The 24,680-nt window shown below is 42.7% G+C and overlaps 1 protein-coding gene across 2 annotated transcripts in view; it reads left to right on the top strand.

Moving 5' to 3' along the window:
• The window catches only part of SIL1 (SIL1 nucleotide exchange factor), a 242,832-nt gene that overhangs the window by 140,493 nt on the left and 77,659 nt on the right, over positions 1–24,680 (top strand). For both annotated transcript variants that reach the window (XM_033181075.1, XM_033181076.1), the window contains exons 4-5: positions 4,947–5,055; positions 12,849–12,948. In XM_033181075.1, the coding sequence (XP_033036966.1) occupies positions 4,947–5,055; positions 12,849–12,948 (209 nt within the window). The remainder of the gene's footprint in view (positions 1–4,946; positions 5,056–12,848; positions 12,949–24,680) is intronic.

Below are 24,680 nucleotides of genomic sequence, written 5' to 3' on the forward strand. Positions count from 1 at the left end.
TCCCAGTCTCCAGAACGGTGAGCAATACATTTGTATTGTTTATAAATTACCCAGTCTAAGTTACTTTGTTATAGGATCCCTAATGGACTAGGACACACTCTAAGAAAGCCATTAAAGCAGATGCTTTCGGTTCCCTGCCCAGACTCCCTGGGATCTCCTTTTCCCGTAGGGGGTGTTTCTTCCCCAGCTACTGTGGGGGTTCAAGACTTACTCTTGCCACCTGTTCCTGGACCCCTCTGAGGGGTCAAAGCTTCTTTGCCCAGAGCTTCTGCCTCCACCTGCTCTGGTAGCTTGTGGCCTCTGACTGCCAGGAGGGCGTAGGTGGGGGTACAAAGTCCTCCCTGCCTCCTCATTTCCTGTCAACTGGAGAGCATCCCTTAATAAACCATGTGCACACGAAGCCCTGACTTGTTTCTTCTCTATGAGTGTCTCATCCTTCTTGGACCAGAAGGCTAGCAGTGATATTCTTCTCATAATGGTTGCAGAATACAATACAACCATGCAAGCACATTTCAAACATCTGTTTATGGCCCATTTGTCAGCATCCCACTGGCCAACGCATGTGATAAGCAAAATCCAAAGTCAAGGTGTGAGAAGGTACACTCTGCAATGGGAGGAACTGTAAGGTCACATGGCAGAGAGTGTGACAAGCAGGGAGGAAGAAAACTAGTGACAGTGTTGCAGTCTACCATAGATTACCCCCCAACCAAGAAAACAAGAGTTGTTATCTGGGTCCTGGCCTGTGACTGAAGTCAGTGACAGTCCCAGTGGGAGTCAAAATTCAAGCGTGATGTGACCTTACTCAATATGGATAGGGCTTCTTGCTTGATATGGACAGGGTTTTCTAGGCTAGGATACTGAGCCTTGGGATCAGCTCTGAAGGAGCCAGAGGTGGGAAAACAGACACTGTAGGCTTTGCAGGCTTGTTTGCCTTCCTGGATCCAGACATCATTTTCTGCCTGTCCCCTTGCTCTCCATCCCGCAAACTTGTTACCTGTATGTATCTTGTTTTCTTTTTGCTCTGATTTGCCCTTCCCTTGTGTTCTGGTACATTTTCTTCTGTCGCAGGGGCTCTTGAAGGATGCAGGTCAGATTATACTATCTTTCTAACTTGGACATTTCCCCAGTGGAGAAGTATTTGAAATACTGCATTTCCTGTTGCTTTTGCCACTGCTGCTGCCATGACGTGTTTAGTATCTTATAAATGAGCACAACCTGTATTTTGAGTTAATGCTATTGTGGTTACTCTTGCCCCCTGTGGTGGCTTATGTGAAGGGAGTAATTTTGGAATTTTCCTCAGAAGAACTTGATTCACATAAGATCCTAGCCTCTTGTTTGGCGAGCTTAGCACATTATAACCTATTATGTCTGAAGCTTATAAACTCACATGCTTTTTTCTTTTCCATTTCTAACTTTGATCAAAAGTTTGAAAATTTAAAATACTATTTTTATTATATTACTAGTATTAGTACCATTATTACTAAAAATAACTATTAACATGACTAATTACTATTATAACTCTACCTGCCCTAGTAAAAATCCTTCTTGGCCTTTCCGTATAACTCTAGGTCAGCTAGGAATTCTCTCTTTCATTTAAACATTTTCACCCAACAAATGATTCTTATTTTTTAAATTTAGAGACAAGTTCTCATTCTGTTGCCCAGGCTAGAGTGCAGTGGTGTGATCATAGCCCACTGCTGCCTTGAACTCCTGAGCTCAGGCGATCTTCCCGCCTCAGACTCCAAGTGGCTAGGACTATAGGAGTATGCCATCGTGCCTGGCTAATTATTTTATTTTATTTTTTTTTGTACAGATGGGGTCTCACTATGTTGCCCAACCCCTGGCCTCAAGTGATCCACCTGCCTTGGCCTCCCAAAGTGCTGGAATTACAGGTGTGAGCCACCATACTCAGCTAATTTTAAATTTTTTTCTAGAGATGGGGTCTCATTGTGTTGCCCAGGCTGGTCTCTAACTCCTGGGCTCAGGTGATCCCCTCGCCTCAGCCTCCCCAAATGCTGGGATTATAGGCAAGGGCCTCCTCACCTGACCAACAAATGATTATTGAGAGTTCACTATAAGCTAGGTCATGTGATAGACCCTGAGGATAAAATGGTGAGCATTTATATTCACCAGATAAATAAAAAAACTAATGTGTAATTACTGATGGTGGTAAGCGCTATAAAGGATTCGTGGTGCTGTGAAATCTTTTGGAGGCAGGTAAATCTAGTCTGAGAAAGTAGAGGATGCCTTTCAGAAGAAGTGACTTTCGCTGGGATTGGAAGGATGAGGAGATGGAGGCTGAGTGTGGGAAGAGGATTCTGGGCAAAGAGAACAGCAGATGGAATGGCCCCTGGTAGGAGGTAGCATGGTTCTTTCAGAAGGATAGAAAAAGACCAATGCGCCTAGAGCATAGGCATGAGGAGTGGACAAGGCTGGAGAGGCAGGCCAGGGCTAGATACTGCAGGGCCTCATTGACCAGGGCGAGGATTTTCATCTTTATTTTCAGAACAGTAGGAGGCCATGAAACGGTTTGAAGCAGGAGAATGACATAGGTTTGGTATTTTGGAAAAGAAACATCAGTCACTGTAAAGAACAGTTTGATTGGGAATTGAATCAGGGAGGCCAGTTAGAAAGCTGTGATAGGGTCTAGGTGAGAGATGGCGATGGTTCAGACAAAAGCAGTGGGGGAAGATGGAAAGAAGAGTATGCATTCAAGACACACATAGCAGGAAAAATCAACCAGTTTGGGAGGTAGATTGGGTATCAGTGTGGTAGAGTACAGGGGGATGGCGGGGTGATGTGTTTAGCATACATCCAGGAAGGGACTATTGTCTTGTCAGTCTGGGATCTCTCCAGGTGAGGCAGCCTCTCCCCTTCAAACATTCAGAGATTAGATTAGTACTAAAGAAATTACCTCTTGCCCTATGATCATAGGAATAGGATAGAAGTTGCTAGTTCTTTGTTATTCTTGCCAGTATTCAGCCTCATCTCCTCCCAGAACCATCTTCCGCAGCTGTTTGATGAATATTTTCCTATCCAAGGAAGATGAACCCAGGCTTCCTGGTGGTACCAAGCCAGCAACCCCTACAGTCCTTCCAGTTAGTTCTGTGGCCTAGTCTTTCCTCAGCTTCTGCGGCCTATTGGGTTCTGTTTCAGTGCATTTGCACGTGGGGCTTCCTTGCTATGGTATTCCCTTTATTCCTAGTCTGGGACTCACTTTTTGCTTCATTTGACTCCCAACTTTATCAGGAGGGCCACCCCAGAGAAGGATTTTTCCACTGCACTCTGAACATTTTGTTTTTTTTGAGACAGAGTCTCACACTGTTGCCCAGGCTGGAGTGCAATGGCGTGATCTTGGCTCATTGCAACCTCCGCCATTCAGGTTCAAGCAGGTCTCCTGCCTCAGCCTCCCGTGTAGCTAAGATTACAGGTTCCTGCCACCACATTTGGCTAATTTTTGTATTTTTAGTAGAGATGGGGTTTCACCATTTGCCAAGGCTGGTCTTGAACTCCTGACCTCAGGTGATCCACCTGCTTTGGCCTCTCAAAGTGTGAGCCACCGTGCCTGGCCTGAACATATTTTTTATCCTTGAAAATAATGGTTGGGGTTAGAGGGAAATCATTATGCACATACTTCTATATACTGTATATAGTTTCCCATTTTTTTAAGTAAAACATACAGAAACTCCCTACTAAAGTGGGGTGGCAGGAACAGAAACAGCATGGTGTGCAATATCCCTGTCTTCTTGATTGGGGATAGAGTGACTGGTGGAACTCAAGAGTTTTTTCTGGGCCTCCCAGAATTGAGAAAACTGTTGACTACTTGCCTATATCATTATCCTTCTGTTCTTGAGTTTACCTGATTATTTGAGAGAACTTGTGCTGTGTGCTTCCTTGGGAGGAATTTTTTCTGAAAGTCATTGATTTGGTTTCTTAAATCAAACTTAACACCAGCAAGGCAGTGCTATCCTCTGGCAGGAGAAAGCAGAGTCAAAGTCCAGGTGTCAGAAGCACCATCTTTGCTTCAAATCTTCCATCTCCTGAAAAGCCTTTTCCCTGAAATTCTCCATCCCTATAGCAGTTTCATGAATGAATGAATGGGTGTAGCATTCCATTTGTAGTATGTGCTACTGCACAGTTGCTTTTTAACTATACTTGAGTAGTTTTTGTGCACTGCATAGGAATAGCCCGTCGATTCGCAACACTTGTTTTTCCTAGCTATGGATCAACTCCATAGATAGGTGGGTGTAGGTTTTCAGTTTCTCTTGGCTCCACTCCCTGCCTCCTTGGCTTGCTCTGTCCTCTTGCCTTCCAGTCTCTTCCTTCTCCCTTTTCATAACATTAAGTGCCACACATTTTATGTGCCAAGCCCTGGCCTAAGGGCTGGGAAATCAAAAAGGAGGAAATACAGTCCCTTTGCTTAGGAAGGAGAGAGCCTCATAAAAGGAGCCTAATTAAACAGATGCAGGTGGTGAGGTGTAAGCTTGCTGGGATGGCAGGCTGTCTGGGGTTCTGTGGGACTGACTGTCAGGGGAGGGGCAGGAAGAGTGTCATGGAAGAGACAGTAATGTAGCATGTCCTGAGGAATGAGTAGGTATCTACCACTTACCTGCTGCACATAACACAAAGCTTTTATTAGCTCAAGAAAACATAGAATAGCTTAAATATGCAGGTTCTAATTGGGGGACGTTGGTCTCTAGATTCAAGTATGAATCTTCTTGCCCATCTTATCCCATTCCCTTACAGATTTCCTTTATAGATTAGCTAAGTGAGTATGTGCGAGTGGCGTGTGTGTTCACAGGAGAGAGATGGGTGGATTGAGGAGGTAACTGAACACAGCTGAGTTGTGTCTTCATGAACTAGTAAGTCCTGTTGGCTTGTTGGCCATCCCAGCGACTTTCCAAGGACCTTGTACCTCATGAGCCTTTTCTCTTCTTGGCCTTTAGGGCAGGCTGTTCCTGCAGGATCCCACGTACGGCTGAATCTTCAGACTGGGGAAAGAGAGGCAAAACTCCAATCTGAGGACAAGTTCCGAAATAATTTGAAAGGCAAAAGGTACAGTGTCAACCTTAGGGACTGGGAGGCTAAGTGATGACATTGATTTTGTATTGTAATACTTAAAATGTTGCCCAAATTCATGTGGCTTTTTTATTTTGAAATTTAATAGCATAGAATTTGTGATAAATCTGTCAGGGTTTTATGAAGGTTTACTTCTACAGTCTTTGGAAAGAGACAGTTTGCAAAGCAAATTGATACTTTAAAAAAGGCTGTAGGGGGAATGCTTAACCTGCTTTAAAAATGAAGCTATTTTTCCCAGTACTTTAAGAGCACCCATTTGAATCCCAACAATTAATGCGCTGATTACAGATGAGTCATCTATTCATTAAAACAGGCCTGTTAGGCCTTCTGCTTTGCAGTAATACTTCCTTGGTGAACAATAAAATTGCATTTTAAAGTCTTTAATTCAGACTAACTTTTCCTCTCATTAGTCAGTATTAAAACAGGCTTTCTTGTAGTATAAAAGTAGAAGCTACTGCCATTCTCCACTGGCTAGAGGTTGCCTTATTCCTCAATAACCAGGTTAGATTATCCAATTTTAGAGAATTCAGTGTTGCTATTTTTCTTTTTGTTGCCTTAAATTAGCATCCTTTCTTTTGCTTGATATTTCCTGAATGAAGGGGAGGGAGGTTGAGGCATGGAGTTGCAGGGGTTGCTGGAATTGTGCATTTTGAAAGCTCAGTAGAAATACCAGCCATGAAATTTCTAACACAGGGACCAGCAAAGTATGGCCTGTGGGCCTTATTGGGACTGCTCCCTCCTTTGGTTCAGTCTGCAAATGAAATTGGTTTTTACATTTCTTAAAGGTTGGAAAAAAATCAAAAGGTAATATTTCATGACTCATGAAAATGTATGAAATTCAGATTTCAGTGTCCATAAATAAAGTTTTAATGGGACACAGCCATGCTTATTTGTTTACATATTGTCTGTGGTTGCTTTCTTGCTCCAGTGACAGAGTTGATTAATTGGGACAGACACCATATGGATCACATAGCCTAAAATAGTGTCTGGTCATTACAGACAGTTTGCTGACCCTGTGCTAAAACATGTAAGCATTGGGAATTATTAGTTACAGATTGAGTGTGATTAGTGTTACTCAGTCCTTGGATGATGATGATGATGATGATTTTTTTTTTTTTTAGAGATAGGGTCTTGCTCTGTTGCCCAGGCTGGAGTAAAGTGGTGTGATCATAGTTCACTGTAACCTTGAACTTCGGGGCTCAAACAATTACATTGCCCCAACCTCCTGAGTAGGCTGGGGCTACAGGTGTGTGCCACTATGCCTGGCTATTTTTTAAAAAATTTTTTTGTAGAGACAGGATCTCACTTTATTGCTCAGGCCAGTCTTAAACTGCTGAACTCAAGTGATCCTCCTGCCCTGGCCTCCCAAAGTGCTTGGATAACAGATGTGGACCTCTGTGCCCAGGCTGGATTTTATAATTTAAACTGTATTTTGCAGGTGGGACGTGGTGGCTCACACCTGTAATCCCAGCACTTTGGGAGGCCAAGGCGGGTGGATCACCTGAGGTCAGGAGTTCAAGACCAGCCTGGCCAACGTGGTGAAACACTGTCTCTACTAAAAATACAAAAATTAGCTGGGTGTGGTGGCAGGTGCCTGCAATCCCAGCTATTCAGAAGGCTGAGGCAGAAGAATCACTTGATCCTGGGAGGTGAAAGTTGCAATGAGCCAAGATCGCGCCACAGCACTCCAGCCTGGGCGACAGAGCGAGACTCTGTCTCAAAAAAACTAAAACAAAGACCCAGTATTTTGCAGTTAGATGTAATCAGAAGGAGGTCCTAGAGACCCACTTCTTACCCTAGTCTTTTCTTTGACATGCCTGTCAGAAAGTCACTCAGCGGCTCATATGGACTTTTGTCAGGTGGCACTCACCCCACAAAACAGCCTGTTCAGATTTACACAGTTTTCACTGTTGGAAGATTCTACTTCATATTGAGATAGAGGCATTTGTTCTCCTTTCAGTCACGCCAAATTGGGAAGGATCTTTCATCTTCCTTCATCCCTCCAGATAGGCCTATACTTGGAGTGACCCAGGTCAGACAAGTACTCCTTTCTTACAACCATGTAAGAAATCATCAGCTGTCATTATCATGGCCCCTGCCAAACTTCTTTCGTCCACAATACACACATATTTCAGTGTCTCAAAGTACTTTTAGGAAGTCTTTTCTCACGTGTAATCCAAGTCTTATTTTCTGAAGAAAATAATCTATTCTTTTCTTAGCTTATGAATATTGAGTTAGGGGCTGGGCGCAGTGGTTCATACCTGTAATACCAACAGTTTGGGAGGCTGTGGATCATTGGAGCCTAGGATTTGAAGACCAGCCTGGGTAACAGGGTGTGTGTCTCTGCAAAACATATAAAAATTAGCCGGAGGTGGTGGCACACACCTGTAGTCCCAGCTACTCGCGGGGCTGAGTTGGGAGGATCACTTGAGCCTGTGAGGCAGAGGTTGCAGTGAGTCAAGATCGTACCACTGCACTCCAGCCTGGGTGGCAGAGTCAGACCCTGTCTCAAAACAAACAAACAAACAAAACCACCAAAAACAAAAATTAGCTGGGGGTGTGGGTGTGTGAGTGTGTGGTGTGTATTATGCCTGTAGTCCCAGCTACTCAGGAGGCTGAGATGGGGACAGTCCATTGATCCAAAATTCATGGCAGTCTCTCTACTATGTTGTGTGGCTGGCCACATTGCAACCTAGAGCTGCAATGCTTGCTGGCTCTGCAGTCTGGGACAGAAGACCCTGACTCTGGCTTGTCTCAGAGAGTTCCTTTAGTACTGCCTTATTTAATTGCATACAGTTGGCTCTTAGCAACAGGTTTTCACTTGCTATTTATGCTTTAGGCTTTGCCATCTCTACTGGTTTTAGTCCATATCCCTGTCAACATCTCCATAGTACATCTCTCTTTTTGCCCTGGAGTAACCAGCTTCTTTGACTCTTCCTCCTGGGTTTGGAGGACTGAGGGTAAAACCACATTCAAGTTGTGCCATCTTGGGTTGAACATTTACCAAGGTCCAGTATGGCATAGTGGTTAAGAGGTTGGGCTAAGGACAGGGCCATTTACTTCCTCCATTGATTTATTTCACAGAAACCTATTGAGTGCCCATGTGCCAGGCATTGGGATACAGCAGTAAACAAAACAGCCTCCATAAGGCTGGCGCACAGAAAACCAGGTACATAAGCACATAAGTAAGATATTATCTGGTCATTACTGATAGTTTGCTGACCCTGTTCTAAAACATGTAAGTACTGGGAATTAATCATGGATTAATTAACTGGCCCCAAAGGGAGGAAGGAAAGGAACCAATGTGGCTGATCTCAGGAATCTGTCAAAGACTAGATTGGTAACCTCACTGAGATCCCTGGAGCTGATCCAAGTCACAGCAATGCATCTTGACTAGAGAGAAGACATCCATTGGGGAGCAAGGCTTTACCACTGGCACTTATTTCAGTTCAGGAAACAGAGGCAAGAACAGGGATGATATGGACAAAAAGAATAATTAACTCTTTATGCAAAGGGTTAGGTTTATAGGTTTAGGAGTTAGGACATTTCAGACAGATGAAACAACAGGAAGTCCCAGGCTTTATCAAGGAAAAGGCTTTGTCAAGTAGGAGAAGCAAGAAAACAATCAAGGTGACTAGAGGAGAAGAGAGAAGGAAGGAAACCGATAGGAGATGAGATTGGAGAGGTATGTGGGGGCCAGAATATGTAGCTTTTGAGGAACATGTTGTATGTTCTTCATTCACCTTTAATTGTAATGGAAAACCATTGGAAGATTTTTTCCCCCCTAAGATGGTGTCTTGCTCTGCTACCCAGGCTGGAGTGCAGTGGCACCATTTCAGCTCACTGCAACCTCTGCCTCCTGGGTTCAAGCAATTCTCCTGCCTCAGCCTCCCAAGTAGCTGGTATTACAGGTGCCTGCCACCACACCCGGCTAATTTTTGTATTTTTAGTAGAGACGGGGTTTCACCATGTTGGCCAGGCTGGTCTTGAACTTCTGACCTCGTGATCTGTCCACCTCGGCCTCCCAAAGTGCTGGGATTACTGGTGTGAGCCACCATGCCCAGCGGCCATTGGAAGATTTTAGGTAGGAGGGTGATTTAGTTACTATGTGTCTGGAGATGAGATTGAAAGTGGACAAAAGAAGACAGAATTAGGATGTCATTTCAGTAGATCAGGTAAGACATAATGGCCTCAAGCAATCCTCCCACCTCAGGCTTCTGAATAGCTGGGGCCACAGGCACATACCACCATGCCTGGCCAATTTTCAAGTTTTTTGTAGAGACAGAGTCTAGGGTATCATAACAGAGACTGAATGAATTTGGAGATTTAATTTGGAGGTAGACTCAAGAGGACTTGCTTATGATTTCAGCATAGAGGTTGAAGGAAGATACAGGACGGGGCACGGATTGAGGGTAAAGCCTCATTTTGGAGTTTGAGCAACTGGGTGGTTGTTGGTACTGTTTATTGAAATAGAAAAGTTGGGAGAGGGACAGACTTATAAGGAGAAGAATCAAGGGCCATGTTTTAGATTCAATAAGTTTGAAGTACTTGTTAAACATTTGAGATACAGATCTATCAAGTAGTTGTGCAAAACTCTGATTGGTGCTCGGGAGAGGTTGGGCTGGAGATGTTAATGTTGAGATCACTGGCAGATAGGTTTTTTTTTTTTTTTTTTTTTTTTTGAGGCGGAGTCTCGCTCTGTCGCCTGGACTGGAGTGCAGTGGCGGGATCTCAGCTCACTGCAAGCTCCGCCTCCTGGGTTTACGCCATTCTCCTGCCTCAGCCTCCCTAGTAGCTGGGACTACAGGCGCCCGCCACCTCGCCCGGCTAGTTTTTGTATTTTTAGTAGAGACGGGGTTTCACCGTGTTAGCCAGGATGGTCTCGATCTCCTGACCTCGTGATCCACCCGTCTCGGCCTCCCAGCAGATAGGTTTTTAAAGTAACTAGGGGAGGATGTCGAGGTGGAGAAGATTGACAGGGCTGAACTCCAAGGCATTCTGGGCTATGTGGCTCAGGTAGGAGATGAGGAACCAGCAAGAGTTGGAGAAGGAGCGAGGAAGTGAAAGAGCCATGAGAGTGAGGTCACAAGCCAGGAAAGGAGAGCGTTTTTTTTTTTTTTTTTTTTTTTTTTTTTTCGACAGGGTTTCGCTTTGTCGCCCAGGCTGGAGTGCAGTGGCATAATCCTGGATCACTACAACCTGGGCTCAAGCAATCCTCCCACCTCAGGCTTCTGAGTAGCTGGGGCCACAGGCACACACCACCATGCCTGGCTAATTTTCAAGTTTTTTGTAGAGACAGAGTCTTACTATGTTGCCCTGACTGGTCTTGAACTCCTGGGCTCAAGCAATCCTCCCTCCTCGGCCTCCCAAAGTGCTGGGATTACAGGCATGAGCCACCACACCTGACTGAGAGTTTTTTAAGAAGGGAGGGTGAACTGTGCAAATGCAGCTTAATGGTTGAGGAACATGAAGTGAATGAAGAAGGGTCCATCGGATTGGTCATCAGTTATTGGCAATTTTGATTAGCAGTGTAAGTGGAGTTGTGAGGACAGAATCCAGATTACAGTAAATGGCAGTATAAATAGGAGTAAAAAAGATGGGGATAGTGAGTGAAAACAATGTGTTCATAAAGTATTACGCTGAATGAGAGCAGGGAAATGGCAGGATAACCAGAAGAGACTGTGGAGTAAAAGGAGAGTTGGTGCACTGATGGCAATAATCCAGCTGAAGGGAGAAATTGACGATGCAGGCAGGAGGGAGAGGTGTAATTATGGGAGTTAAAGCTTTTGTAAAGGCAAGTGCGATCTGGAACTAAGTTTAATAGGATCAGGGACACTCATCCATTGTAATAGGAAGGAAAGTAGAAAACATAGACTTAGGTGCAGGTTAGCTTGTAGAACTGATCATGGGAAAATGAAGTTTTGGTCTGTTTTTCATAGTGAAGAATGAAGTGAGACCACCAGATGACTGTTTCGTGTGTGTGCGTGAACTTGAGTGCACATTTGCGTGCTTGTGTGTATGTAGTTGGGACTGAGAGTGGGTGATGAGAGATGGCTTAGGAGAGTGAGACTGATGACGTAAACAGAGATACATGGCATAATGGGATTAGTCCTGACCGAGTCTTACAGGAGGGAGGAGATAATGTATTCAAGCTATGGTTCCTGAATATGTAGCTCCCTCTTGGGTATGTGGGACGGAGCAGTGGTATCCTCATGCACTGGCAGTGGATGATGCTCTGTAGGGAGAGGGATTCAGGATTCTCTCCCTACGTTGTAGGATTGTGGTAACTATTTGAATGAAATATTACTTTAAAGGGATTAACACACTGCCTAACACATGGCTAAATGCTCAATAAATGAGTTACTAGCTATTATTAATTAGTTTAGGAGCACTGAGGTTTAGAGAAGATGAGTGTTTTTCTCAGAGCCCTAAAATGTCTCTAGGAAGAATGAAAGCCCTTAGTACATGAGAGCTGAGGCCTGCTGGAATCTCAGACTATGAGACTGATGTGCTCTTCCTGCCTGGAGTAGAGCAGACCACTAGCCCCTTCCTCCTCACCTCTGAAATCTTGTGGGCATTCCAGGATATAGGAATCCTGAACCCAACGCCAGGCAGACAGTCTTGTTAAGCACAGTCCACACTCCACTCTTCCCTTCGTCCACATCATTCTTGTGCTTACCTCTGTTCATTGAACTAAAATGAATGCTAGTGGTAAAACCTTGCTCCCACATGATGGATGTCTTCTCTCTGGTTAAGACACGTAGCTGTGGCTTGGATCAGCTCCAGGGAATTTTGTGAGGAGACCATTCTGGTCTTTGGCAGGTTCCTGAGATTATAGCCACGTTGATTCCTTTTCCTCCTGCCCTTGGAGACTGGCCGTGGAAGGGGCTGACCTTGATTCTGCTCCTTAGTATCTCAAATCCATTCCTTGGTCAGGTTGAGACATACCTCCTGCCTCTCCTTTGTGCTCAGAGGTTGGTCTTATGGTGTGAATCTATCCAACTTGTTTTTGTAAAGACAGGCTGCCTTGTCTAATCAGATCAGGCACACACTGTGGGACTCAGGGCCCTGTTGTCCCCTTTCATGGAAAAAGATATTAATAAATAAGGGTGCACGTTACTTCCTGTGTCTGAGTCCACTTCCCTCAGAGCGGTCCTGCCCTGGCAGCGTGCTGAGGGAGGAGCATTGCACAGGTATTCCAGGCTTATTTCTGCCTTGAGAAGCTGGCTGAGAGCCTCTGTTCGTGGTTGGCTTCTGTCTGCCCCATGCCATTTCTTCCTCTCTCATGGAATGATCCCATTTTCAGCTGTGTCTTTCCTCTTCTAGCTTCAAGGTAAGGTCACTCTGTTAGACCTCTGGCTGACTGAAGGCAAAGGTATGATAGTACACTCAGAGTTAGAGCTGGCCTGGCTTTGCTTACCTTAGGGTGCCATTCACCCAGGGACATTTTCTTTCTTGGGAGATACAATGCTCCCCTCTTATTTATTTTTAGAGACAGGGTCTGAGTCTGTTGCCCAGCTGTGGGAGTACGGTGACACAATCATAGTTTACCGCAGCCTCGAACCCCTGGGCTCAAGTGATCCTCCTGCTTCCCACATAGCTGGGACCACAGGCACGTACCATCACATCCCAGCTAATATGTTTAAAGTTTTTGTAGAGATGGGATCTTGCTATCCTTCTATCTTGGCCACCCAGAGTACTGGGATTACAAGTGCGAGCCACCAAGCCTAGCCATGCCTCCCTCTTTACTCTCAGTTTTCTTTGGACAGGCTGGATATCAACACCAACACCTACACATCTCAGGACCTCAAGAGCACACTGGCAAAATTCAAGGAGGGGGCAGAGGTGGAGAGTTCAAAGAAAGACAAGGTATGTGATGTTTTTTTCCTGTGAGTATAAGCCTGCAGCATGGCCTTGTTGTTTTTGCAGAGAATGGAATCATTTTTATGGGAACTCTTGCAATAAACATGGGATAACAATGTTGTTAAATAATTTAAAGAACCATTAATGACAAATAAGAAACCCTTTTAAACTATTAAAAAAAAGTGCTGGGAGCATTTCTGTCATGATTTAGGTTAGAATTCTGTTTGCCATCCCTTGTCTTCAAACAGCTCCCTATGCTTGGAGAAATTGAGGCACCGAGCAGGGGTAGCCATTCTCTCCATTATCACAGGCGTGAGTGGAGTGAGTAGACTTTACGGCCCAGATCTCTGCCTCACTTACACTTGAATTAGACACAGGCTTGTTCCAAAAGAAAGAGGAGCTGGCCCAGGAAGCAAGAAGCCCGAATCCTTGTCCTTGTCCTTTGAACATGTAGCAAATGTGTTTCTTCTGGGCCTCAGGTTCCTTAAATTTAAAACATAGGGCTGGAACAAGAGGATGACTGAGTTTTCCTCCAGCTCTAAATTTCTCTACAAGCTAAGGGAATGAGAGGAGGAAAAGGTGAAGAATTACAGCCCCTGGCCATGCCCCTAATGCGTGGGAGGGCTCACAGGTACAGGTCTATACCAGGAAGAAATCTCACTCTTAGATGGATCATGAGCTCTTGGAGTCATTTCTCTGTGTTTCTGTTTGAGTCCTGTCAGTTTTTGAAAGAACCTTCTCTGATGGCTGCCTTAGAGACCTAAGTTCTCGTTCTCCCTCCCTCTTCTCCTTACAGTCCCCATTTGCCTTTTTTTTTTTGAGACGGAGTTTCGCTGTGTGACCCAGTTGGCCTTATTTGTGTGGTGGTACGATCTTGGCTCACTGCAAGGTCCACCTCCCCGGTTGAAGCGATTCTCCTGCCTCAGCCTCCTGAGTAGGTGGGATTACAGGTGCCTGCCACTACACTGAGCTAATTTTTATGTTTTTAGTAGAGATGGGGGTTTCACCATGTTGGCCAGGTTGGTCTCGAACTCTTGATCTCAAATGATCTGCCCACCTTGGACTCCCAAAGTGCTAGGATTACAGGCATGAACTACCGCGGTTGGCACTCGTTTGCCTTTATTTACCTCTTCATTTCTTCCCCTGAATCCAGGTAATATCTTAAGAGAGACAGCATTAGGCTTTTGACAGCTTGTGTATTACTGGAAGAAGCCATAGGTTGTTTTGATCCTTTAGAACTAAATATTTCTGGGAAAATGAACCTTTTGGGGGATAGGAAGCTGGTGTTTACCTGTTTAAGATGTGTGAAATGCAGGCCCAGTCTCCACGTCTTTACTCATCTTACCAAAATCACTTCTCCTACGTGGAGAGTGTATGTAGTGTGGGAGGGCACATGGCTCAGTGGCAGCAGCAGTGGGTGAAGGAAGGCAATGCTCGCAATTGCGTCCTACCACAGATGTATTAGCCGAGGGGCTGAGGAGAAGCACATCTTCTGCCTGGTACAGGTGAGGCCAGGAGAGGAGTGCCTGGGTGCCTAGAACAGGGCCTGGCCAGGGCTTTGGCTCCTTCCCACTCACTGTCGGCTCCATGTGGGACTGATGGGAACATTAAAAAACTCCTATTCAGCGTCTTCTCTGCAGATGGAGGACCCACGTAACCTTGTTCTCTTCTCTTTGCTTTCCCTGGGAGTGTGTTTGGATTGTCTTTTCTCAGGTGATGGCATTTCTCCCCACTCCAGTAATTCAATTAGTGTAGAAAAGTATGAATATTTATAAAAGTATTTAAAAATGTATAACCAAGAGATTACTTAAAAGTTTTAGTTGCAGATTTTTGTAATTAAAAATACTCCTCTCGGCTGGGTGCAGCACTTTGGGAGGGCAAGGCGGGTGGATCATTTGAGGTCAGGAGTTTGAGACCAGCCTGGCCAACATGGTGAAACCCTGTCTCTACTGAAAATGCAAAAATTAGCCCGGCGTGGTGGCATGCGTCGTAATCCCAGATACTCCAGAGGCTGAGGTGGGAGAATCACTTGAAACCGGGAGGTGGAGTTTGCAGTGAACCCAGATTGTGCCATTGCACTCCAGCTTGGGTGACAAGAGAGAAACTCCGTCTCAAAAAAAAAAAAAAGAAAGAAAAGAAAAAAGAAAAAATACTCCTCTCCCCTTCAAGGGGATCCCAATATCAGCACCCAAATGCAGGACCCCAGCTCCAGCTCGTTTGCACCAGCTGCCCACCTCTGAGGTCTGGCTATCATACTCTTTCCTTACTTCTGTGGAACTTAGGTTGTTAGCACCATCATTGAGGTGCTAAGTCCTGGCGTCCTTCTGCTTTCATTTGGAGCCTATCTGGACTGACTCAGTTCACTGCCAATGTGCTCTTCGAGCTGGCGCCGGGATTGGCAAATAAATGGATTTGAAATTGGTTGGGGAGTTTCTTACATATATCAAGCTCTTGGCTACAGATAACATCCTATTTTTGTTTATTAATCTTTAAACCTAGCCTATGTGGTGTCTTGAAAGTACAGGATGGTGCTTTTGTGATTTATATAGACAATACTGTCAGATATTCGGCCATATCCTCTTAATTAAATGAGCGGGTTTTTGGGAATTGGATGTTTTTGGGGAGGAGAATATCAATTACAGTGTATCCACTGGTAGCTTAAGGTTTAAGTGAATCAGTCTTTCCCGGAGTTCCTTGGTTCTTGGAAAAGCTGTCTCTCCCAGCAGATTTGGGTTGTTATGGTTGAATCTCATCTACTTATCCCTCCATTTCCATACAAATTGCTTAATGCTTTTATGTTTTATTATGTCTGCTATTGTTCACCTGTATTCTACAAATTATTATATTTTAAGATATGGCCTTCTTAAGCTTTTGATTCTTGGCAAGATGTAATAGACTCATTTCTCCCTATTCCACCAGCTAAGGGTAACTAAAAACCCTGGACATAATACTAAAAGCAATGTAGGAAGACTCTAAAACACAGTCAGACTGGCTAGGGACCTTGGAGCTTGGGAAATGACATGGCAATGAGTTCCTTGGATTTTCTTTTTGTCCTCTATATATTTTAGACTGAATGTTGGCAAATCCCACATCCTGAAAATGTCAACTGGTGCAGATTTTAAAAAGTTATAAGAAAAGCCTGCTATTTCTAGACAAAGAATTGAGCAAAGGGCATCCTAACAGAACAGAAACCTTATTTACAATACCTGTCCTACTCCCGTCAAAGATCATGAAAATCTCCCCACCTCGCTTAGTGCCAGTGCAGTGGAACTGAGGTGGGGAGCCTGGACTTCTGCCTCCTATTTGGTGGTAGTAGCAAACTGTACTCTGATTCCTCCACCAGGATTGCCGGGGCCAAGTGGAGAGCCTGAGCTCGTATCTGTTCCTGACGGTAAAACAGTGGTAGAAGGCCGTGTTCTGCTTCCTCCATCAAGATGGTGTCAGTGGGAGTTGAGCAGAGAGCTTGACTTTTCACTCTCTGCCCAGTGGATACTCTCTGCTTCCCCTGCTGGTGTATTACCAACAGAAACCAAGCGTGGATCCTGATTTTCCATCCCCCATCTGACAGTAGCAGGCTGCTTATCCTGCTGGAGTGGTGTCAGCAGAGGCTAAGCAGGGAACTTGAATCTCTGTCCTCTGCCTGGCAGCACCAACATGGTTTTTTACTTCTCCCTGATGACACGGTGTCCGCTGGGGTGAATGAAAAGTCTGTACTTCCACCCCCAACTTGGAGGCAGTGAGACAGTGTGAGGCAGCATTCTGTTTCCCTCTCTGGGGCAGAGCCAGTGGAATAAGTGAGAAGTATGAACTTCTACCCTCGGGCCAGCAGCAGTGAAGCAGTGCTCGATTCTCCCACCAAAGTGATGTCAGTAGAGGCCCAGGGAGGAACCTAGACTTCCACTCCCAGTGGCCAGCATCCAGTGGTGGCAGGTGAAGCAGTTTCCCTTCCCAACTAGAGAGTAAGGGTAGGATTTGGGAGAGAGGGGAGCTAGAGAAAGGGATTTTGCATATGAAGTCCTAGACACACCCATTCAGTGACCCATACAAGAAACTGACGAGAATTAATACTACAAGAAGTTTAAGAACTGAACTATAGTGTGGAATGCTGCCCAGGTTTTTAGATAGGGCCTCTGGGTAGCACACAAAGGAAGCAGACCAGAGTAGCACTACAATGCTCTGAAAACTAAATTGTCATTGATGCCACAACCCACACAAGTAAGCCTGAACCAGTATACTAAACCTAAATAGGATGTCTACCTACTGAAAAAGATTAAGTAGGATCTGGAATTTCATAACTTAATACCCCAAATGTCTAGGATATAATTAAAAATTGCTTCTCATACTAAGAACCAGGAATATCACAACTTGAATTAGACAATCAACAGATGTTGTTATGGATTGAATGTTTGTGTCTCCCTCAGATTCATAAGTTGAAGCCCTAACCCTGCAATGTAATGTTTGGAGGTAGGACCTTTGGAAGGTAATTAGATTTAGGTGAGGTCATGAGGGTTGGGCTTAAGAGGGATTAATGTCCTTAGAAGAATAAGAGAGACCAGCACTTTCTCTCTCTACCATGTGAAAACACAGCTAGAAGGTGATTATCTGTAAGCCAGAAAGAGGACCCTCACCAGGAACCACATTGACTCATACCTTGATCTTGGACTTCCCCAGCATCCAGAATTGTGAGAAATAAATGTATGTTGTTTAAGCTACCCAGTATATGATATTTTGTTATAGCAGCCTGAGCAGACTGAGACAGATGCTAATACTGAAATGACTCAGAAGCTGAAATTATCTAACACGAATTTTAAAATAACTATCATAAAATTGCTTCAGCAAGCAATTATGAGCACCCTTGAAACAAAGTCTCAGTAAGGAAACAGAAGGTAAGAAAAAAGAGCCAAATGGAATTATAGAACTGAACAATATAATAACTAAAATTTTAAAAGTCACTAGATAGGCTCAGTAGCAGAACAGAGATGACAGAGAAAAGAATCGGTAAACTTAAAGACAGATAAATAAAAATTACAGTCTGAACAACGGAGAGAAGATAGATAGGAGAAAAAAAAATAAAAGAGCTTTAGAGACCTGTGGGACTATAACAAAAGATCTAACATTTGTGTCATTGGAATTCCAGATGGACAGTAGAAAGAATATGGGGCTAGAAAATAATCAAGAAACAATGGCTAACAAATTCCCAAATATGGTGAAAGGCATAAACTCACAGATTCATAAAGTGAATCCAGTGAATCCAAGTGAACTCCAGACAGGATAAACTCAAAGAAATCAGCACCAAGATACATCACAGTTAAACTTCAGAAAACTAAAGACAGAAAAATCTTCAAAGCAACTAGAAAAAATAACACTACTATAGGGGAACAATGATTGAGCGATAGTGAATAATTTTTTATCTGAAACCATAGAGGCCAGAAGTATGTGGAACATTTTTCAATTGCTGGGGGAAAAAATGAACTGTCCACACAGAATTTTATAGCCGTGAATATCTTTCAGGAGTGAAAGGGAAGTCAAGACACTTTTAGAGAGAGGAAAATTAAGAAAATTTCTCACCAGCAGACCTACTCTGAAAGAATGACTAAAGGATATTCTCCAAATAGAATGAAAAAAGAATAATAGAAAGAAACTTGAAATGTCAGGAGTAAAGAAAGAACAATGTAATGAATAAAAAATAGGGAAAATGCAGCCTATCTTTTTCTTCTTGAGTTTTTATTATTTATTTTCTAATTTTTAACTTTTAAGTTCAGGGGTACATGTTCAGGTTTGTTATATAGATAAACTTGTGTCATGGGGGTTTGTTGTATAGATTATTTCATCACCCAGGTATTAAGCCCAAGTACCCAATAGTTATTTTTCCTGATCCCCTCCCTCTTCCCATTCTCCACCCAGTAGGCCCCAGGGTGTGTCGTTCCCCTCTATGTATCCATGCATTATCATCATTTAACTCCCACTTATAAGTGAGAACATGTGGTATTTGGTATCTGCATTAGTTTGGTAAGACTAATGGCCTCCAGCTCCATCCATGTTTCTCGAAAGGACAGATGTCATTCTTTTTTTTATGACTGTGTAGTATTCCGTGGTGTATATGAACCACATTTTCTTTATCCAGTCTGTCTTTGATGGGCATTTAGGTTGATTTCATGTCTTTGCTATTTTGACAAATCTGACAAAAGCAATGGGGAAAGGATTCCCTATTCAATAAACCTTGCTAGGATAACTGACTAGCCATACACAGAATATTGAAACTGGACCACTTCCTTATACCATATACGAAAATGAACTCAAGATAGATTAAAGACTTAAACCTAAAACTATAAAAACCCTGGAAGACAACTTAGGCAATACCATTCAGGACATAGGCATGGGCAAAGGTTTCATGATGAAGATGCCAAAACCAATTGCAACAAAAGCAAAAATTAACAAGTGGGATCTAACTAAACTAAAGAGCTTCTGCACAGCAACAGAAACTATCAATAAATAGCCTACAGAATGGGAGAAAATTTTTGCAAACTATGCATCCAACAAAGGTCTGATATCCAGCATCTGTAAGAAATGTAAACAGATTTACAAGAAAAAAACAACCCCATTAAAAACTGGGCAAACTGCTGAAGTTCGACCCCCGCGAGATCAAAGTTGTATACCTGGCTGGGCGTGGTGGCTCAGGCCTGTAATCCCAGCACTTTGGGAGGCCGAGGCGGGTAGATCACGAGGTCAGGAGATTGAGACCATTCTGGCTAACATGTTGAAACCCCGTCTCTACTAAAAATACAAAAAAAAAATTAGGCAGGCGTGGTGGCGGGTGCCTGTAGTCCCAGCTACTGGGGAGGCTGAGGCAGGAGAATGGCGTGAACCCGGGAGGCGGAGCTTGCAGTGAGCCGAGATCACGCCACTGCACTCCAGCCTCGGCGACTGAGCAAGACTCTGTCTCAAAAAAAAAAAAAAAAGTTGTATACCTGAGGTGCACAGAGGGTGAAGTGGGTGCCATGTCTGTGCTGGCACTGGCATCATTGCTGGTATCTGGCACTGGCCCCCAAGATTGGCCCTCTGGGTCTGTCTCCAAAAAAGGTTGGTGATGATATCGCCAAGGCAGCCGGCGACTGGAAGGGTCTGAGGATTACAGTGAAACTGACCATTCAGAACAGACAGGCCCAGATTGAGGTAGTACCTTCTGCTTCTGCCCTGATCATCAAAGCCCTCAAGGAACTGCCAAGAGACAGAAACACAAAAACGTTAAACACAGTGGAAATATCACTTTTGATGCGATTGTCAAGATTACTTGACAGATGTGGCACCAATCTTTAGCCAGAGAACTCTCTAGAACCATTAAAGAGATCCTGGGGACTGCTCAGTTTGTGGGCTGCAGTGTTGATGGCTGTCACCTTCATGACATCATAGATGACATCAACAGTGGTGCAGTGGAATGCCCAGCTATTTAAGCACAAAGGAAAATATTTCAATAAAGGATAATTTGACAACTAAAAGAAAAGTGGGCAAAGGACATAAACAGACACTTTTCAAAGGAAGACATACATGTAGACAGCAATGGTATGAAAAAAAGCTCAACATCACTGATCATTAGAGAAATGCAAATCAAAACCACAATGAGATACCATCTCACACCAACTATAATGACTGTTGTTAAAAAGTCAAAAATAATTCCACCATTATGGAAAACAGTGTGGCAATTCCTCAGAGACCTAAAGACAGAAATACCATTCGACCCAGCAATCCCATTACTGGGTATATACCCAAAGGAATAGAAATTGTTCTGTTATAAAGACACATGCATGCATATGTTTTTGAGTTTTTAAAATTGTTTGATAGTTGAAGCAAAAATTATGACATGATCTGTTTCTGAATGTATAGTGAGGAATTTTGAAGACAATTAGAAGGAGGAAAGGATTAAACATAATTGGAGATAAGATTTCTACATTTCACTCAAAGTGATAAAACATTGATACCAGTTATGATTATGATGTTACTTATGTATATTATAATACTTAGAACAATCATTATTAAAAACTACATAAACAGTTATTCTCAAAAGCATAGGTAATCCAAAATGGAATTCTATAATATAAAATGTACCTTGGTTTATCACAGGAAGGTGAGAAACAGGAAACAGAGAAACAAAAACTGGAGGAAACCAAAAAAGTTAATAAAATGGTGGATTTAAGCTCTAACATATAAAAATATTACATTAAAACATAAATGTATAATAATTGTAAAATGTTTTATAACTGGTCTAAATATACCAATTAAACAGATTTTCATAATGAATTTTTAAGTGAATTTTAAAAAGATACTTTCTACAAGAAATTCAAATATAATGGTAAAGACAGTAGGTTGAAAGTAAAAGAATAGAAAGTATATCATACAGATATTAATTAAAAAGCAGGAGTTACTGTATTAATATCAAAGTTGACTTTAGATTAAAGGAAATTATTAGGAACAAGAGCAATTTATATAATGATAAAAGGGCCAATCCACTGAAATATACAGTAATTCTAAATGTGTATGTACCACTTTTATTTGTATATAAAAATACCTGAAGCAAAAACTAACAGAACTAAAAGAAAGAAACAGACAAATCCACTATTACAGTTGGGGACTTCAGCATCCCTTTCTCAGAATTGCTAGAACTACTAGACAACAGATCAGTAAAGATATCAAAGAGCTGAATAACACCTTCAACCAGAAAAATTTAATTGACATTTATGGAACATTCCATTCTACAACAGCAGAATATACATTCTTTTCAAGTGTCCATGAAACACTTCTCAACATAGAGTGTATCCTGAGTAATCAAATCTCAACAATTTTAAAAGAACTGAAATTAGGCAGAGTATGTTCTCTCATTATAATGGAATCAAACTAAAAACCAGCCGTAGATAGGAAGAAGATCTCCAAACAGTCAAGTCAAAGAGGAAATCTCAGGGGAGGTTAAAAAAAAAGATACATTGAACTGATTAAAAATGAAAATGCAATTTATCAAAATATGCAGGCTCCAACTAGAACTGGAAGGGAAATTTGCTTATATTAGAGAAGAAGTAAGGTCTCATACCTATAATGGAAGGTCCTACTTCAGGAAACTAGGAAAAGATGATTAAAACAAGCTCAGAGCAAGCAGAAGGAAGGAAATAAAGAGCAGAAATCAATGAAATTGGCCGGGCGCGGTGGCTCAAGCCTGTAATCCCAGCACTTTGGGAGGCCGAGACGGGCGGATCACGAGGTCAAGAGATCGAGACCATCCTGGCTAACACAGTGAAACCCCGTCTCTACTAAAAATACAAAAACTAGCGGGCGAGGTGGTGGGCGCCTGTAGTCCCAGCTACTCGGGAGGCTGAGGCAGGAGAATGGCGTAAACCCGGGAGGCGGGGCTTGCAGTGAGCTGAGATCCAGCCACTGCACTCCAGTCCGGGCGACAGAGCGAGACTCTGCCTCAAAAAAAAAAAAAAAAAAAAAAAAGAAATCAATGAAATTGAAAACATAAAAACATCAGAGAAAAATCAGTGAAACCAGAAGGTGATAAACTTCTATCAAGACTGACAAACATGGCTGGGCACGGTGGCTCACACCTATAATCCCAGCACTTTGGGAGGCTAAGGCGGGCAGATCACCTGAGGTCAGGAGTTCGAGACCAGCCTGGCCAACATGGTGAAACCCCTTCTCTACTAAAAGTACAAAAAAAGAGTCAGGCATGGTGGTGCATGCTTGTAGTCCCAGCTACTTGGGAGACTGAGGCAGGAGAATCACTTGAGCCCAGGAATTGGAGGCTGCAGTGAGCCGAGATTGTACCACTGCACTCCAGCCTGAGCCACAGAGCGAGACTTCATCTGAAAAGCAAAAAACAAAACAAAATAAAAACATAAACAAGAAACCCACAAGACTGACAAACACATAAAGCACTAAGATAAAAATTACCCATATCAAGAATGAAACCAGGAATATCATTACAGATCCTGTAGACATTAAAAGGAAAATACAGTAAGAGAATACTGTGAACAACTCTATGCATATAAATTTGATAACTTGCATGAAATAGTCCAGCTCTTTTATAAGCGCATATTGTCCAGATTTACCCAATATGAAATAATATGAGTAGTCCTATAACCATAAAAAAAAAAAAAAAACTGAATTTGTAGTGAAAAACCTTCTATAAAATAAGTCCCCAGGTTCAGATAGTTTCACTGGAGGTATTAACCAAACATTTAAAAATAATTAGCATCAATTCTTCACAATTTCTTCCAGAAAATGTAAGAGGGAGGAATACTTCCCAACTTACTTTATGAGGCCAGTATCACACTAATAACCTGAACCAGACAGAGTACAAAATAAACTACACAGCGACATTCCTCATGAACATGGAAGCAAAAATCCTCACCAAAATGTAGCCAATCAAATCCAGCAACATGTAAAAAGAATTATGCATTATAACCACATGGGTTTTATTACCAGAATGCAAGATTGGTTCAGTGTGCAAAAAATAATCAGTATAACCCACCATATCAGTAGGCTAAAGAAGAAAATCACATCATCATATGTCACTTAATACACGAAGAGCATTTGACTATATTCAGTACCCATTCATGATCACTCAGAAACCTAGGAATAGAAACCTTACTTGATAACGAGCATTTACAAAAAGTCTGCATGGAATATTATACTTAACAGTGGAAGACTGAATGCTTTGCCACTGAGGTCAGAAACAAGGCAAGGGTGTTCACTCTTAACACTCATTCAACACAGTCATAGCCAATGCAGTAAGGCAAGGAAAGGAAAAAATAAAACTGTCTCATTTTCCAGATGACATGATTGTCTAATGTATAACTCCCAAAGAGCCTCCAAAGAAAAGCCTTCTAGAATTAATAAGTGAGTTCAGCAATGTCACAAGATACACAGACAACAAGGCTGGGCGCGGTGGCTCACGCCTGTAATCCCAGCACTTTGGGAGGCCGAGGCGGGTGGATCACTAGGTCAGGAGATCGAGACCATCCTGGCTAACACGGTGAAACCCCGTCTCTATTAAAAATACAAAAAATTTGCCAGGCGTGGTGGTGGGCGCCTGTAGTCCCAGCTACTTGGGAGGCTGAGGCAGGATAATGGCGTGAACCCGGGAGGCAGAGGTTGCAGTGAGCCGAGATCGCGCCACTGCACTCCAGCCTGGGTGACAGAGCGAGACTCCGCTTCAAAAAAAAAAAAAAAAAAAAAAAAGATATACAGACAACACAAATCAATTGTATTTCTACATACTAACAAAGAATATTTGGCAATTGAAATTAAAAGCGTATGTACCATTTACAGTTACTCCCCTAAAAATGAAATATTTAGGAATAAATCTAACAAGACAGATATAAGATCTGTATGCTCAAAAGTATAAAAGTTGGGTGAAAGATGATGACGGAGTTAAATCAAAGAAGACTTAATTAAATGGAGTGACATACTGTGTCTATGGATTGAAACACTCAACATAGTAAAAATGTTAACTCTCTCTAAATTTATAAGTTTAGTGCAATTCCTATCAAAATTTCAGCAAGTTTTTTTGTAGATAAGCTTATTCTAAAGTTTGTATGGACAGTTGAAGGAACTAGAATAGCTGAAATTTTAAAAAGAAGAGTAAGTGGAAGAAAACACACTGCCTGATTTTAAGGCTTACTCTATAGCTATAGTAATCAAGGCAATGTGGTATTGGTGGAGAGAAAGAATCATAGATCAATGAAACA

Source organism: Trachypithecus francoisi, unplaced genomic scaffold, assembly GCF_009764315.1.
Source record: "Trachypithecus francoisi isolate TF-2019V2 unplaced genomic scaffold, Tfra_2.0 Lachesis_group2, whole genome shotgun sequence".
NCBI lineage: Eukaryota > Metazoa > Chordata > Mammalia > Primates > Cercopithecidae > Trachypithecus > Trachypithecus francoisi.